The sequence below is a fragment of the Capricornis sumatraensis genome, chromosome 5, assembly GCF_032405125.1.
Source record: "Capricornis sumatraensis isolate serow.1 chromosome 5, serow.2, whole genome shotgun sequence".
In the NCBI taxonomy this organism is placed as follows: domain Eukaryota; kingdom Metazoa; phylum Chordata; class Mammalia; order Artiodactyla; family Bovidae; genus Capricornis; species Capricornis sumatraensis.
This window is the reverse complement of record NC_091073.1, coordinates 123,869,157-123,882,763: the sequence shown is the minus strand read 5'-3', so window position 1 is coordinate 123,882,763 and position 13,607 is coordinate 123,869,157. Positions and strand designations below refer to the sequence as shown.

Below are 13,607 nucleotides of genomic sequence, written 5' to 3'. Positions count from 1 at the left end.
GCGTTGTGACTGGACAACCAGCTTGCGCTCCAGCAGTCGCGCCATCTCCCTCTCTGCTTTCTTCTTTAATGCTGGCTTCTGTTGTTGAGGAAACACAGCTGCTTTCTCGTTTCCCACAGAACCTGTCCTACTTGTCATTCGTATGTTCCTCTGCCCTTTAACTCTCCTGTAAGTTGGTTAAATATGCAGTGGGTTAGGGTCACGTCTCCTCTGCACGTGCTCTGTGGGACCCATGTTTGTGGATCAGGGCTGTGTAGCCTCCTGTCCCCACCCGCCCCCTTGCCCGCCGCTTGGACAGCTGACCACAAGCAGGTTCACTGTGTCCTGAGCTGAGTGTGTTCTGGCATTTTGGAAGTCCATGAGAGTGGTTAAGACCCTGTGTTTCACGGGAACAACCAAAGTCCTTGTGTGTCCCTCTGTGGCAGTGTGGTGCTGGAGACCCTGCAGGCAGCAGAGCCGTCGGCAGGGGCGGCAGGCAAGGCACCACGCGTGTCTAGATCAGTTCGGTTGTCACTCGGTCGTGTCCGACTGTTTGCTGCCCCATGGACTGCAGCACGCCAGGCTTCCCAGTCTATCACCAGCTCCTGGCGCTTGCTCAAACTCATGTCCATCGAGTGGGTGATGCTGTCCAACCACCTCATCCTCTGTTGTCCCCTTCTCCTCCTGCCTTCAATCTTTCCTAGCATCAGGGTCTTTTCCAGTGAATCAGTTCTTTGCATCAGGTGGCCACAGTATTGGAGCTTCAGCTTCAGCATCAGTCCTTCCAATGAATATTCAGGACTGATTTCCTTAGGATGGACTGGTTGGATCTCCTTGCAGTCCAAGGGACTCTCAAGAGTCTCCTCCAACACCACAGTTCAAAAGCATCGATTCTTTGGCGCTCAGCTTTTTTTATGGTCTGACTCTCACATCCGTACATGACTACTTGAAAAACTATAGCTTTGACTAGATGGAACCTTGTTGGTAAGGTAATGTCTTTGCTTTTTAATATTCTGTCTAGGTTTGTCATAGCTTTTCTTTCAAGGAACAAGCATCTTTTAATTTCATGCTGCAGTCACCATTTGCCATGATTTTGGAGCCCAAGAAAGTAAAGTCTCTCACTGTTTCCATTGTTTCCCCATCTATTCTCTGCGAAGTGATGGGACCGGATGCCATGATCTTAGGTTTTTGAATGTTGACTTTTGAGCCAGCTTTTTCACTCTCCTGTTTCACTTTCACCTTCATCAAGAGGCTTTTTTGTTCCTCTTCACTTTCTGCCATAATGGTTGTGTCATGTATATATCTGAGTTTATTGATATTTCTCCTGGCAATCTTGATTCCAGCTGTGCTTCCTCCAGTCCAGCGTTTCTTATGATGTACTCTGCATATAAGTTAAATAAGCAGGGGGACAATAAGCAGCCTTGACGTGCTCCTATCTAGATGGTTTTCTGTAAACACTCGACTACAGGAAGCACACGTGACTGGAGGTCCCCAGGTCTGTGTGTGACTGTGCGGGAACGACACGTGACTGGAGGTCCCCAGGTCTGTGTGTGACTGTGTGGGAACGACACGTGACTGGAGGTCCCCGGGTGTGCCCGGGTCTGTTTGTGTGACTGTGTGGGAACGACACGTGACTGGAAGTCCCCGGGTGTGTCCGGGTCTGTTTGTGTGACTGTGTAGGAACAACACGTGACTGGAGGTCCCAGGGTCTGCTTGTTTGTGGACTTGAAATGTCTATTGGGTTGTGACTGCTGTTGTGCCCACGAGTAAAGCCAATGTGGAAAAAAGTGAACTAATTTAAGAGAATTTGGCCTTTTTCCCTTTTGTACTTGTAGAGCCTTTTAGAAGATCCTTACCCGATGGTCCGTTCTGCAGGGATCCTTGGTGTTTGTAAAATAACCTCCAAATACTGGGAGATGATGCCTCCGACCATTCTTATTGACCTGCTCAAGAAGGTAACCGAGGAGCTGGCATTTGATTTGAGCTCTGCTGATGTGCGCTGTTCGGTCTTTAAGGTAAGCTTTTAAATTATATAAGGAGTACCTGTTTATTATAGGATGGTCCTAAATTATAGAGAAAGAAGGAGAAGGCAATGGCACCCCACTCCAGTACGCTTGCCTGGAAAATTCCATGGACAGAGGAGCCTGGTAGGCTGCAGTCCACGGGGTTGTGAAGAGTCGGACACGATTGAGCGACTTCCCTTTCACTTTTCACTTTCATGCATTGGAGAAGGAAATGGCAACCCACTCCAGTATTCTTGCCTGGAGAATCCCAGGGACAGAGGAACCTAGTGGGCTGCCGTCTATGGGGTCGCACAGAGTTGGACACGACTGAAGCGACTTAGCAGCAGCAGCAGCAGCATAGGGAAAGAGACATTTAAAAATCACCCCAGCCCTACTCCATAAGTATAGCGTCATTCACATTTTTGTTGGATATCCAATGTCACTTGTGAAGAAAACAGAATGAAAGCGTCACCCAAAATAGAAGAAGGCTGCTTGAAATGGTGCTAGTTTGTCCTGTATGCTAGCAGAGGGGGCACAGTGTTTTAGAACAGGAGCTGCACGTCTTTAAAATTTCTTAATGGTGTTATCTATCAGAATGAACTTCTTTGTACGCTGTGCGTACTTTGCACAAGAACCTACACGAACATTCTCTGTCCATCGCCCATTGCAGCAGTTCTCAGGACGCAGCCACACTTGTCTCATTGTAGCTGCTTCTGTCATCTCTCACCCAGTTACTTTGAAGCAAATGCAGGACATGTATCAGCTCATCTGTAATCATTTCATTGTGATGTTTAAAATACATAGTCTTCTAGCGATGTCCTTGGTAGGTCCTCCTGGAGAAGGAAACAGCAACCCACTCCAGTACTCTTGCCTGGAAAATCCTATGGACAGAGGCTCCTGGCAGGCTACAGTCCATGGGGTCGCACAGAGCTGGTCACGACTGAGTGACTTCACTTTCACTTTGGTAGGTGTGCTTAAGACTTTGTGCTTTCACTGCAGGGGGCGTGGGTTTCATCCCGGGGGGGAAGTACGATCCCACATGCTGTTCGACAGCCAAAAAAATAAAAAATAAAGTCTCTTAAAAATACATATCTTTTTCCTAATAACTGGAAAGAGAGCGTGGTGCAGCATGTCAGCTCTCCAGACTCGCGTGTCTGGTCTGAGCCTGGGCCACTCCCTCTGATCCCCACCTAGGTGCAGGGTGGCTGTGGGGGCACACAGGTCTGAGACGTGGGGGGCGCTGTGCCCCCCCGTTTCCATGCAGCATTGAGTCAGGACATACAGGGGCGCAGTGGGCTGTGAGGAGGACGGGAAGGACTCGGACTCTGGCTTTGGGACCTCCCCACCAGAGCCTCCTCTTTCTTTCAATTCCCGTAAAACCCTTTAACGTTTAGCTTGGAAAGCTCTGAAAATTCTTTCATAACTGCCTGAGTCTTGGTTGAATGAAGCAATGGATGACTGGACTACCAAGCACTGAACCCAGATCGATTCATTCAGTGAATACCTTTCCATGAAATTGTGTTGGCAAAAGCGTTATTTTCTGTGGGAATATCTATTTTACTGATGGTTTTAGTAAAGATAGAATTGAATTTTTCTTACCTGAACTTTTCCTTGTTTATGTTCCAGTTTTGAACTGTTTGTCTTTCTTCTTTCTCATAGTGTCTGCCGATCATTTTGGATAATAAATTAAGCCACCCGTTATTAGAACAGCTTTTGCCAGCATTAAAATACTGTCTGCATGACAATTCGGAGAAAGTGAGGGTGGCTTTTGTTGATATGCTGCTGAAAGTTAAGGCTGTGAGGGCTGCTAAGGTAAGGTGACTAGACCTTTCTTATTTAGTACATGAGATAAATAAGTTTATTTATTTTCATCAACAAAAGGACAGAGCCGTTTTAGTTCCAGGAGCTTCAGTGGCCACATTTTAAACTAACTGATGCCTGGTGTATTCTACCAGTTGTGTCATAAAATACAATTTGTTTTGTCAATGTGTGGTTTCTTTCTGAGAGACATTAATGTAAGCAGTCCCCACCTTAAATTACAGTTTTATCATATACCTGAAAGTTTTTGTTGCAATATTTAAATGCTTGGCACACAGTAAGCACTTAAAATATTACTTGAACATATAGAATATGAGATCCCCATCCTCCAACATCTTACAGAAGGAAGCAAGGAGGCGTTTGTTGGTTTGTATGCATTTTGGTGTAAACCCCTGAGGTGAGAGTGTTTTCCCTTAAGTCTAATTCTGTTCAGCTTTTGGGTACCAATGTCACTTATGAGGTTGCTAACTGCATTATTATTGGGTAACAGGGTTTTCTTTCCCTACACAAGAGTCCTCTGAAGTTTACTTTAGAGTGGTCTTCTGTCGAGGCTCAGGGTTTGGGAACAAGCTGACACTCTTGTCGGTGTGGAGTCAGTGCCCAGCCCTGGGGTGTGTTCATGCCGTGAAATGCTGCCGCGTGGCCATGGCGAGGGGCACACTTCGTGGAAAGACCACTAAGTTAGACAGAGGGAGTGCAGATGAGTTGTGGGGTGTTGCCAGCTCTGAGAACAGGGACGCAGCTGTGTGTTTGCTCAGAGCCGCCTCGCACATCCCTGGAGGCAAACAGGAAGTGGACAGCAGTTTCTGATGCCGGGGTGGGGGCGGCGCTGGGGGTCTGGAGACGGGGTGCTGGGGGGGACTTGCCCCTCCCGAGCATGCACATTGGTTTATGCTTTTCGAATTTTGAACTGGATATTTTTTTAATGAGAAAGAGGTATTTTACGTGGCTTCCGTGGTCTCACTGCCTTGGTGTGTGGTCTGTTTCCGGACCATGCCTGTCCATCCTTGGCCAGGGCCACAGCCTGAGCTCCCTGCAGCTCTGTGGACGTCCCGGTGTGTGTGCCCTCCAGCTCTTCCTTCAGAGTTCCTGGTGGTCTGGGCCTTTGTATTTCTGTATGGAGTATAGGATCAGCTTGTTAGTTCAACTGAAAGGCTGGCTGCAGGGTTGACTGGATTGTTGTAACAGCCTGTCGAAAGTGTGGTTATGAGTCTGAAGCAGGAGTTGTGGACTGTTTTGTTTGAAGTGCACATCCGTTTGCAAAGGACCACTGAGGGGATGGCTGGTGAGACGGCAGAGAGACCAGACGTCCTGAGACCTGTGGGTCTCCCGAGGAGAGCAGGGGAGGGGCCAGTTAAGACCTGGACAACATCTGTGACCGGAGAGTCTGGGGTCTGGAAAAGGAGGAGGAGCAGAGGAGGAAGCGAAATGCTTTAGTGAGACACTTCTTGTATCTTAATGCTCAGCTTGCCCAAGCAAGGCAGAGAGTGATTTAGCTGTAAGAACTCTGGAAGGTTTTGTTACGGGCACACAAGCCAGTTCTCTGAAAATCAAGATCACAGATGGACAGGCCGGTGGAGAGGCAGCTAGGAGGAGCGGGTGGGTGTCGCTTGCCCCCAGGTTGGAGCGAGGGCGCGTCGGCAGCACGGGCAGGGCCCTGCTGTCAGCGTGCCGCCCTGGCCTCTGTGCGCAGTGGGAGGCGTCCTGCCCTCACGTCCCTGTGAACTCTGGAGGGGCTGCCCCGGAGGGCCAGGCGGAGGCTCTGGGCACAGACACAGAAAGGTGCTGGGTAATCAATGCTGATTATACAGTCAGGTCCTGAGGCCTGGGGCCGTCACCGCTTAGTTAATTAGGCTTCTGTTTATGCTTTCCATCCTCAGTGCTGGTGATTTCAAGTTGTTTACTGTTTGTTTTGAAATTCTGCAGTTTTTATATTGTATAGCTGAGATTTAGGCCAAATCAACAGTATACTAATATTGAGATATCTTTATTAAGAAACCAATTTGGGATTTCTTAAATGCAATTATTTTTAACTTTAGAAATGAAACACAGGTTAGCAATTTTGTTTATGGTCTTGTCTGCTGTTAATGTCACCTGTGGGTAATATGTTTGGATAAAAATAAAACCTCAGGTAAGTGAAGAATTAATCCAAATTGTTCTGTTTTATTTCAGGAAAAGTAAATAAAAGAAAAATAGGTTAATATGGGGCTTTTCTGGAAAGGCAGACTTGCAGGAAATGTTCACTGTGAGAACCACCGACCCCTGGAGCCTTGGCATTCGGCATTTGTGCCAATTACTTGTTTCCATTCAAGGCGGTCTGGTCTCCAGGAGTGCTCAGGAACCGACCCTTTCAGCGTGAAGCCCCTCTCGTTTTGGCGCTCTCCCTTGGTCAGGGTTTCCCGGGTGTCTTGGTTGGTTTCAGCAGCTTTGGATGGACTCTGCGGTCTTGAGGCTGCAGGGCCCTGCTCTCCCGAGCACCCGGCTTCCCTCTTCGCATCTGGTGCTGTGCCAGCTGCTCTGGGTGACAGTCTGCTGATGGTGTGGCCGTCGCGCGGCTCCTGTCTTCCCTGCAGTAACTTTAAGAAATACCAAGTGTGTGCATGGAAGTGTCTCAGGGGCGTGTGGGGAGTGGTGGTAGGGTTGATGCTCAGACATTCCCACCAGGGGAGGTGGAGTGTGTGCGTCTGAAAGTGCAGGGTCCTCAGACCTGCAGGGCACACTGAGGTGTTGCGGGAGTGTGGAAGGCACTGGGCAGGCAGCTCAAGGAAACCAGTCCCCGGGGAGGGGCCTCTGTGTTTATGGCTTGGAAACGACCTGAAAATACACGCTGACGAGAAGGATCCACCGAAAGTCCTGGAGAGGGGACTGTTGTGGGAGCAAGGTCCTTGAGCAACATCCGTGTCGCTTTGCTGCTCCCGTCACACAGATGAGTGTGCCTGCACAAGTGACAGACAGGCTCCGACCCCGTGGCCCCTTCCCATCAAAGTCTGTACAGGCTCTGACCCCCGTGACCCCTTCCCATCGAAGTCTGTACAGGCTCCGACCCCGTGGCCCCTTCCCATCGAAGTCTGTACAGGCTCCGACCCCCGTGACCCCTTCCTATCGAAGTCTGTTGTAATGTCTGCTATTCTGTGGTGGTCCCTGTTGTTTTAAACTACCTGTCGAGGAGTTTGGCCCTTTTCTATGGGCGGTGGACAACTTGGATGCTTTTGAGCTGAGGACAGCAGGCAGTTGTATGTGCACGTGTGTGCAGCAGCTGTGGGTGGTGGAGGAGGCACGGGGCCGCCCGGTCAGCACTTGGGAGATGGCAGCAGGGGCACCCGCCAGGGAGGCCTGTGTCTGAGGTGGGAGACCAGGTGCTTGCTTTAGCTTTCTGTGCCAAACCTGTTGCACGTGTTTAAATCCACTTTTCACGTTAATGGCCCGAAAGTTGTGTTGTTTCAGGAGACTTTAAAATTATTAGGCTGATATTCATTTGGGAGTCCACTGCTGCCCTGATGGAGTAGAATTAACCCCGGCAGCCTCCTGCTTAGCTGCCATGCGTGTCAGTCTCCTTCAAATATGGGCTTGATTTTTCTGCAGAAGAGTCCCACGTCCTGGTGGAGTCATTTGAAATGAGTTTTCTTGAGTATAAAAATTAGCTCCTTTTTTATTGTGATCTTGAAATTTTGTTTAAAATGTTCTCATGGTTTTCTTTTGCACATGTGCCGCGTTCACAGTTTTGGAAAATATGCCCCATGGAGCACATTCTGGCCCGTCTGGAGTCAGACTCCCGGCCGGTGTGCCGGCGCCTGGTGGGGCTCATCTTCAACTCCTTCCTGCCGGTGAACCAGCCCGAGGCCGTGTGGTGCGAGCGCTGCGTGGCGCTGCTGCAGATGAGCCACGCGGCTGCGCGCAGGTTCTACCAGTACGCACACGAGCACACGGCCTGCACCAACATAGGTATGCGCGGCCCTGGGCCCGCCCCACGCTGTGCCCCCGCACCCTGCACCCCCTGCCCCTCCGCCCCCAGGCCCCCGCACCCCCAGGCCCGGCCCTTCACCCCAGCGCCTCGTCCTGCTCCCCGCCTGCCCCATGTGCTCACCTCGTGTGCAGCGCAGTCTGTGCCATGACTGAGAACATGCGGTGTACACACACCAGTGCAATTCTTAATGAGGGCCCTTAAAATAATGCTCTAATTATCTGAGATTATAATTTCACTGTTAGAAAATTCTGTTGAAGAAACGCGTGTCTTACTCGCTTTAGCAAAGCTGATCCATGTGATCCGCCACTGCCTGAACGCCTGCATCCGGAGGGCCCTGAGCGCCTGCAGGGAGGACGCCGAGGAGCCGGGGAAGGAGAATGCGAGTGTGAGTCCGGCGCCCGCTGGGGGTGGGGCCTGGGCGGGCAGCTCCCTGGTGCTTAGAGAGGGCCGGGTGGCAAGGCAGAGGCACTGCTTCCGCGAGCTGTTACCTTGGCAGTCTTTTATTTTTCATTTATGCCTTTATTTCTGATACACCAACTGATTATTTTGGAGAATCATAAGTAATTTTTTGGAGCAACTTCCTGTGTATTCTTTGTAGTTCACTGTGGAGTCTGAGTAGGATCTAATACAAAGGAATTATTACTGGTGACACCCTTTTCCCAGTTTTCTTTGCCTTAAGCGTCTGTGTATTTTAATGAGATGGGGGTGGCACACCTGGATGGGCCTGTTGATCTCCGTGTTTTACAACTAGATGGTGGTGGGGCCCCTAAGGATTTGTTCACTGCTCCTGCCCTAAGATTCTACTAGAAACATCATCGGGTTGAATTTCAGGATACAAGCTTCATTGAGAATAGTTTAAAATAATTTATCGAGGAGACTATGTAGCTGATACTTATTCAGAATCTGAAGTGATCAATTATATCATTAAAAAAGGAACATTTAAGACTTAGATACTTATTACTTACAAACAGTATCTTAAGCTTATAAATAAACTGTCATGCTTATGTGCTGGGGTCCAGCCCCAGTGGATCCAGGGTAATTCAAAGCGGGGACGGTGTGGCGAGGAAAAACTTATTTGTTTAGAACTAGAAAGAGAGATTAGGAAGAAATAGTGTAGTAGGAAAATTAGTGAAGAAAAGAGGCTGAATAACTTGGTTTACGTGGAAAACCAATAAAGTTCCACACAAGGAACTTGCACCGTCTTCGTTAGGCCACCGGCGCCCACTTGAGTAGCGGAGGGTGCCCCGCCTTAGGCTCCCTCTCACGTAGGTCTCAGAAGCCAGGGCAAGTAAGTAGACTGGAGAGCCTCCACGCCCCAGATGGGAATTCAGCCTGAAAAGGAGAGGGAGGGAGAGGGAGAAAGAGAGAGAGATTTGACACGGGGGAAACCAGTCTTTCCAGTGACTGGCCCATCCTCTATTGTCCAAAAAGGCCTTATATACTTTTGATTTTACATAGAGATCAATGGATAATACAAAATTATGCAGCGTCAGCAGCCCTGACTCTTATCGAGACCAGGCTTTCTCTCTGCATACCTAGTTGTATACACAAGTCTCAGGTGATTTACTGGAGAAGGCAATGGCACCCCACTCCAGTACTCTTGCCTGGAAAATCCCATGGATGGAGGAGCCTGGGAGGCTGCCGTCTATGGGGTCGCTGAGAGTCGGACACGACTGAGCGACTTCACTTTCACTTTTCACTTTCCTGCGTTGGAGAAGGGAATGGCAACCCACTCCAGTGTTCTTGCCTGGAGAATCCCAGGGATGGGGGAGCCTGGTGGGCTACCATCTCTGGGGTCACACAGAGTCGGACACGACTGAAGCGACTCGGCAGCAGCAGGTGATTTACATCATCTGGCCAGAAGGCCAGTCAGCATTTTACAGCCCTTTTCTGATAAGGGTAATAGTGTTGTTCTTCCCAAAGTCTGGTGCCACTCTGAGAAAGCACTAAATAAAGTTACATTCTTACACAGCAAGGACACAACAATTCATAACAAGGAAAAGGAGTACAGTGATTTATAACAAAGAGAAAAGTAATTAACTCAAAAGTCTGGTGTTGCTAACATCAAAACTACTATATTCCTATTTCTGCATCCCGTTTTCATTGATTAATATCCTCCCAGGTGCCTAAAAGATAAAGGATATGGAGGCCTGGCGGCAAACATCAACTCAACAAACTCTTCACCAAACTAATTCTTAACTCTAAAAGGCTCTATATCTTTAAGATGCTTTAAGCTGCATGCCTCTCGCTGTTGGGGGGCTGTAAACAATTACAAGTTGTAAAAGTCCGGGCAGACTGGTCAGGTAAGTTAGAAAGCCATCAAAGGGGTTAAGCCAGACATTCTTTTTATATGCAGGAGACTGTTTACTGGAGCTCTGAGTTAACTCTCCAGAGAAAGGCGGTCACGGAAAGCCCTCTGTAATGTCAGGAGAGTGCAGTATAGCAGACAGTGAACAGACTGATTTTGGTTTCGGGGGAGATGCTCAGACAGAGGACCCCTCGAGACCTGAGTTGCCTTGCCCGTCAGGTCTCTCCACATGACCTTGTCGTGGGTGGGGTCTCTGGTGCTGGCTCCCGGCACTTATGTACCTCTAAAGCAGGGTCCCCGGGCCGGACTGGCCTGTCTGTGGCGTGTAAGGAGCCAGGCCGCACGGCAGGCGTTCGCAGATGCTCCCCATCACTGGCATTACCGCCTGAGCGCCCCCTCCTGCAGCTCACCAGCGGCACTAGACTCTCAGCGGGGTGCGAGCCCTACTGTGAGCTGTGCGTGCGAGGGCTCCAGATTGCTCACTCCTCGTGAGACTGTTAACGCCTGATGCGCCGGAGCTGAGGCAGTGATGCTAACGCTGGGGGGCAGCTGCAAATACAGAGTGTCCGTAGTTGAGGGTCTGACTGCGCGAAGGCCGCAGTGAACAGCTGCTCGCAGCCTCACATCTAAACCCTGTCGAGTGAGCTGCAGCTGACAGGCAAGCTGCGTCCGGCAGCAGGCTCCGAGTCAAAGCCCCGCCCTTGCTTCAGCCCGTGCCTGGCCTGCTCCTTACTTTATTTACCACCTCCGTCTCCGCCTCTTTCTCGCTGTGCCCATAAGCTTACCCTAGCAAAATGATTACAAAGCCAAATGCCACTGAGCTGCTGTGAAAATGGGGAAAGACGCCATGGTGAGAGAGGAGAAGGCTCTTAAGACTGCCAACAAAAGAAATGTGCGTTGAATAGAACACACCGAGTCCTACTTAAACGATGAGTTCACAGCAACAGGTGGGTCACATTCTCCAAGCCTGCTTTGTATAATATGTGGCAACCAGCTATCCAGTGAAGCCAGGAAATCATCAAAACTGCTTCACCACATGGAGACCAAGCACCCTGTGTTAAAAGACAAGCCTTTGAAGGTTTTCAAAACGAAAAAACATGAACATGAAGAACAGAAGCAATTACTGAAGGGCCACCACTTGATCAAATGTGTCTGCACTGAGAGTATCATTCTTACTGGCTAACTGCGTTGCTAAACCTAAGATGCCTTTCACTGTTGGTGAAGAGTTGATCTTGCCTGCTGCTAAGGACGTTTGTTGCGAACTTTTAGGAGATGCTGTAGTTCAGAAGGTGGCATGTGGTCCTCTTTCGGCTAGCACCGTAGCTAGATGAATTGATGAAACAGGATAGTGAGGCACAGCTGTTAGACAGGATTGAATCACCATGATATGCAGTCTAGGTTGAGGGGCCTGCTGACGTTAGTAAGGCAGCAGTGCCTGTTTTTGGTAACATTTTTCAGGAAGGTGTGCACGAGGCTGTGTGCACTTTTGTTGCCAACCAACACCTCAGCTGCAGAACTACTCAAGTCTTTGAGTGACTGCATGCCAGGGAAATTGAACTGGTCGTTCTGTGTCAGCGTGTACCATGTTGGTGTGTACACGGATGGAGCAGCCATCAAGACTGGGCGGCCTCTGGTCTTACTGCTCGGGTCAGAGAGGCCACTTCTGACTGTGTCTGCGCACGTGTCATCCGTGGAGAAATGCTGGCCAGCTGAGAGATGGCAGCTGAGCTTCATGCTGCAGGCCGTGATTAAGACTACCAGCCACATTCAAGTCCACGCCTTTAACTCACATCTGTCTGCACGACTTTGTGAGGAAATGGATGCAGAGCACACGTCTTCTCTTACACACAGGAGTGAGATGGCTTTCGGAAGGTGGATCGCTGGCCAGAGGTTTTGAGTTATGAGAGCTGCTCCAGAGATTTCTTTTAGAAAAACAGTCATGGCTGGCAGCATGTTTTAGTGACACAGAATGGGTCGCAAAACTTGCTTCCTTGTGTGACGTAGTCAGCCTGCTCAGTGAACTCAGTCTGCTGCTTCAGGTACGAATGGCAACTGTGCTCCAGTCAGAAGGCAAAGTGGCTGTATTCAAAGGCAAACGAACTGTGAGGGCTATGAGTGAACACTGGGGTTTTTGACATGTTTCAGACATAAGCAGAGATTCTGAAAGAGACTGAAGAGGGCCATCTTTCTCGGTTCATGTACTGTTGAAGCCTCACTTGGAAAATTCTGAGCATTACTTTGCTAGCGTGTGAGAGGGGTGCAATTGTACAGTAGTTTGAACATGCCCAGTCTACTCCGTAATCCCATGTTGGTTGCTGTCACTGTGGAAAACCCTGCTTCATAAAGATAGGATGTTGGAAATGGAAGTGGGCCTTAGGAAGCATCACTGTGAACAAAACTACTGGAGGTGATGGAATTCCAGTTGAGCTATTTCAGTTCATAAAAGATGATGCTGTGAAAGTGCTGCACTCAGTATGCCAGCAAATTGGAAAAACTCAGCAGTGGCCACAGGACTGGAAAAGGTCAGTTTTCATTCCAATCCCAAAGAAAGGCAATACCAAAAAATGTTCAAACTGCCATACAATTGTACTCGTCTCATACGCTAGCAAAGTAATGCTCAAAATTCTCCAGGCGAGGCTTTACCAGTACATGAATCGAGAACTTCCAGACGTTCAAGGTGGATTTAGAAAAGTCAAGGAACCAGAGATCAAATTGCCAACATTGTTGGGTCATAGAAAAAGCAAGAGAGCTCAAGAAAAACAGCTACTTCTGCTTTATTGACTACACCAAAGCTTTTGACTGTGTGGATCACAGCAAACTGGGGAAAATTTTTAAAGAGATGGGAATACCAGAACACCTGACCTGCCTCCTGAGAAATCTGTATCCAGGTCAAGAAGCAGCAGTTAGAACCAAACATGGAACAACAGACTGCTTCCAAATTGGGAAAAGGAGTACATCAAGGCTGTATATTGTCACCTTGCTTATTTAACTTATACGCAGAGTATATCATGTGAAATGCTGGGCTGGATGAAGCACAAGCTGGAATCAAGGTTGCTGGGAGAAATATCAATCACCTCAGATACATAGATGACACCACCCTATGGCAGAAAGCGAAGGAGAATTACGGAGCCTCCTGATGAAAGTGAAAGAGGAGAGTGAAAAGCTGGCTTAAAGCTCAACATTCAGAAAACGAAGATCATGGCATCTGGTCCCATCACTTCATGGGAAATAGATGGGGAAACAGTGGAAACAGTGTCAGACTTTATTTTCTTGGGCTCCAAAATCACTGCAGATGGTGACTGCAGTCATGAAATTAAAAGGTTCTTGCTCCTTGGAAGGAAAGCTATAACCAACCTAGTTCACTTCAGTTCAGTTCAGTCACTCAGTCATGTCCAACTCTTTGCCACCCCATGAATGGCAGCACGCCAGGCCTCCCTGTCCATCACCAACTCCTGGAGTTCACTCAAACTCACGTCCATCGAGTCGGTGATGCCATCCAGCCATCTCATCCTCGGTCATCCCCTTTTCCTCCTGC

The 13,607-nt window shown here is 49.0% G+C and overlaps 1 protein-coding gene across 1 annotated transcript in view; it reads left to right on the top strand.

Moving 5' to 3' along the window:
* The window catches only part of NCAPG2 (non-SMC condensin II complex subunit G2), a 63,678-nt gene that overhangs the window by 24,045 nt on the left and 26,026 nt on the right, over positions 1 to 13,607 (top strand). The window contains exons 11-14 of the mRNA XM_068972740.1: positions 1,815 to 1,994; positions 3,642 to 3,794; positions 7,520 to 7,742; positions 8,046 to 8,149. Coding sequence (XP_068828841.1) covers positions 1,815 to 1,994; positions 3,642 to 3,794; positions 7,520 to 7,742; positions 8,046 to 8,149 — 660 coding nt within the window. The remainder of the gene's footprint in view (positions 1 to 1,814; positions 1,995 to 3,641; positions 3,795 to 7,519; positions 7,743 to 8,045; positions 8,150 to 13,607) is intronic.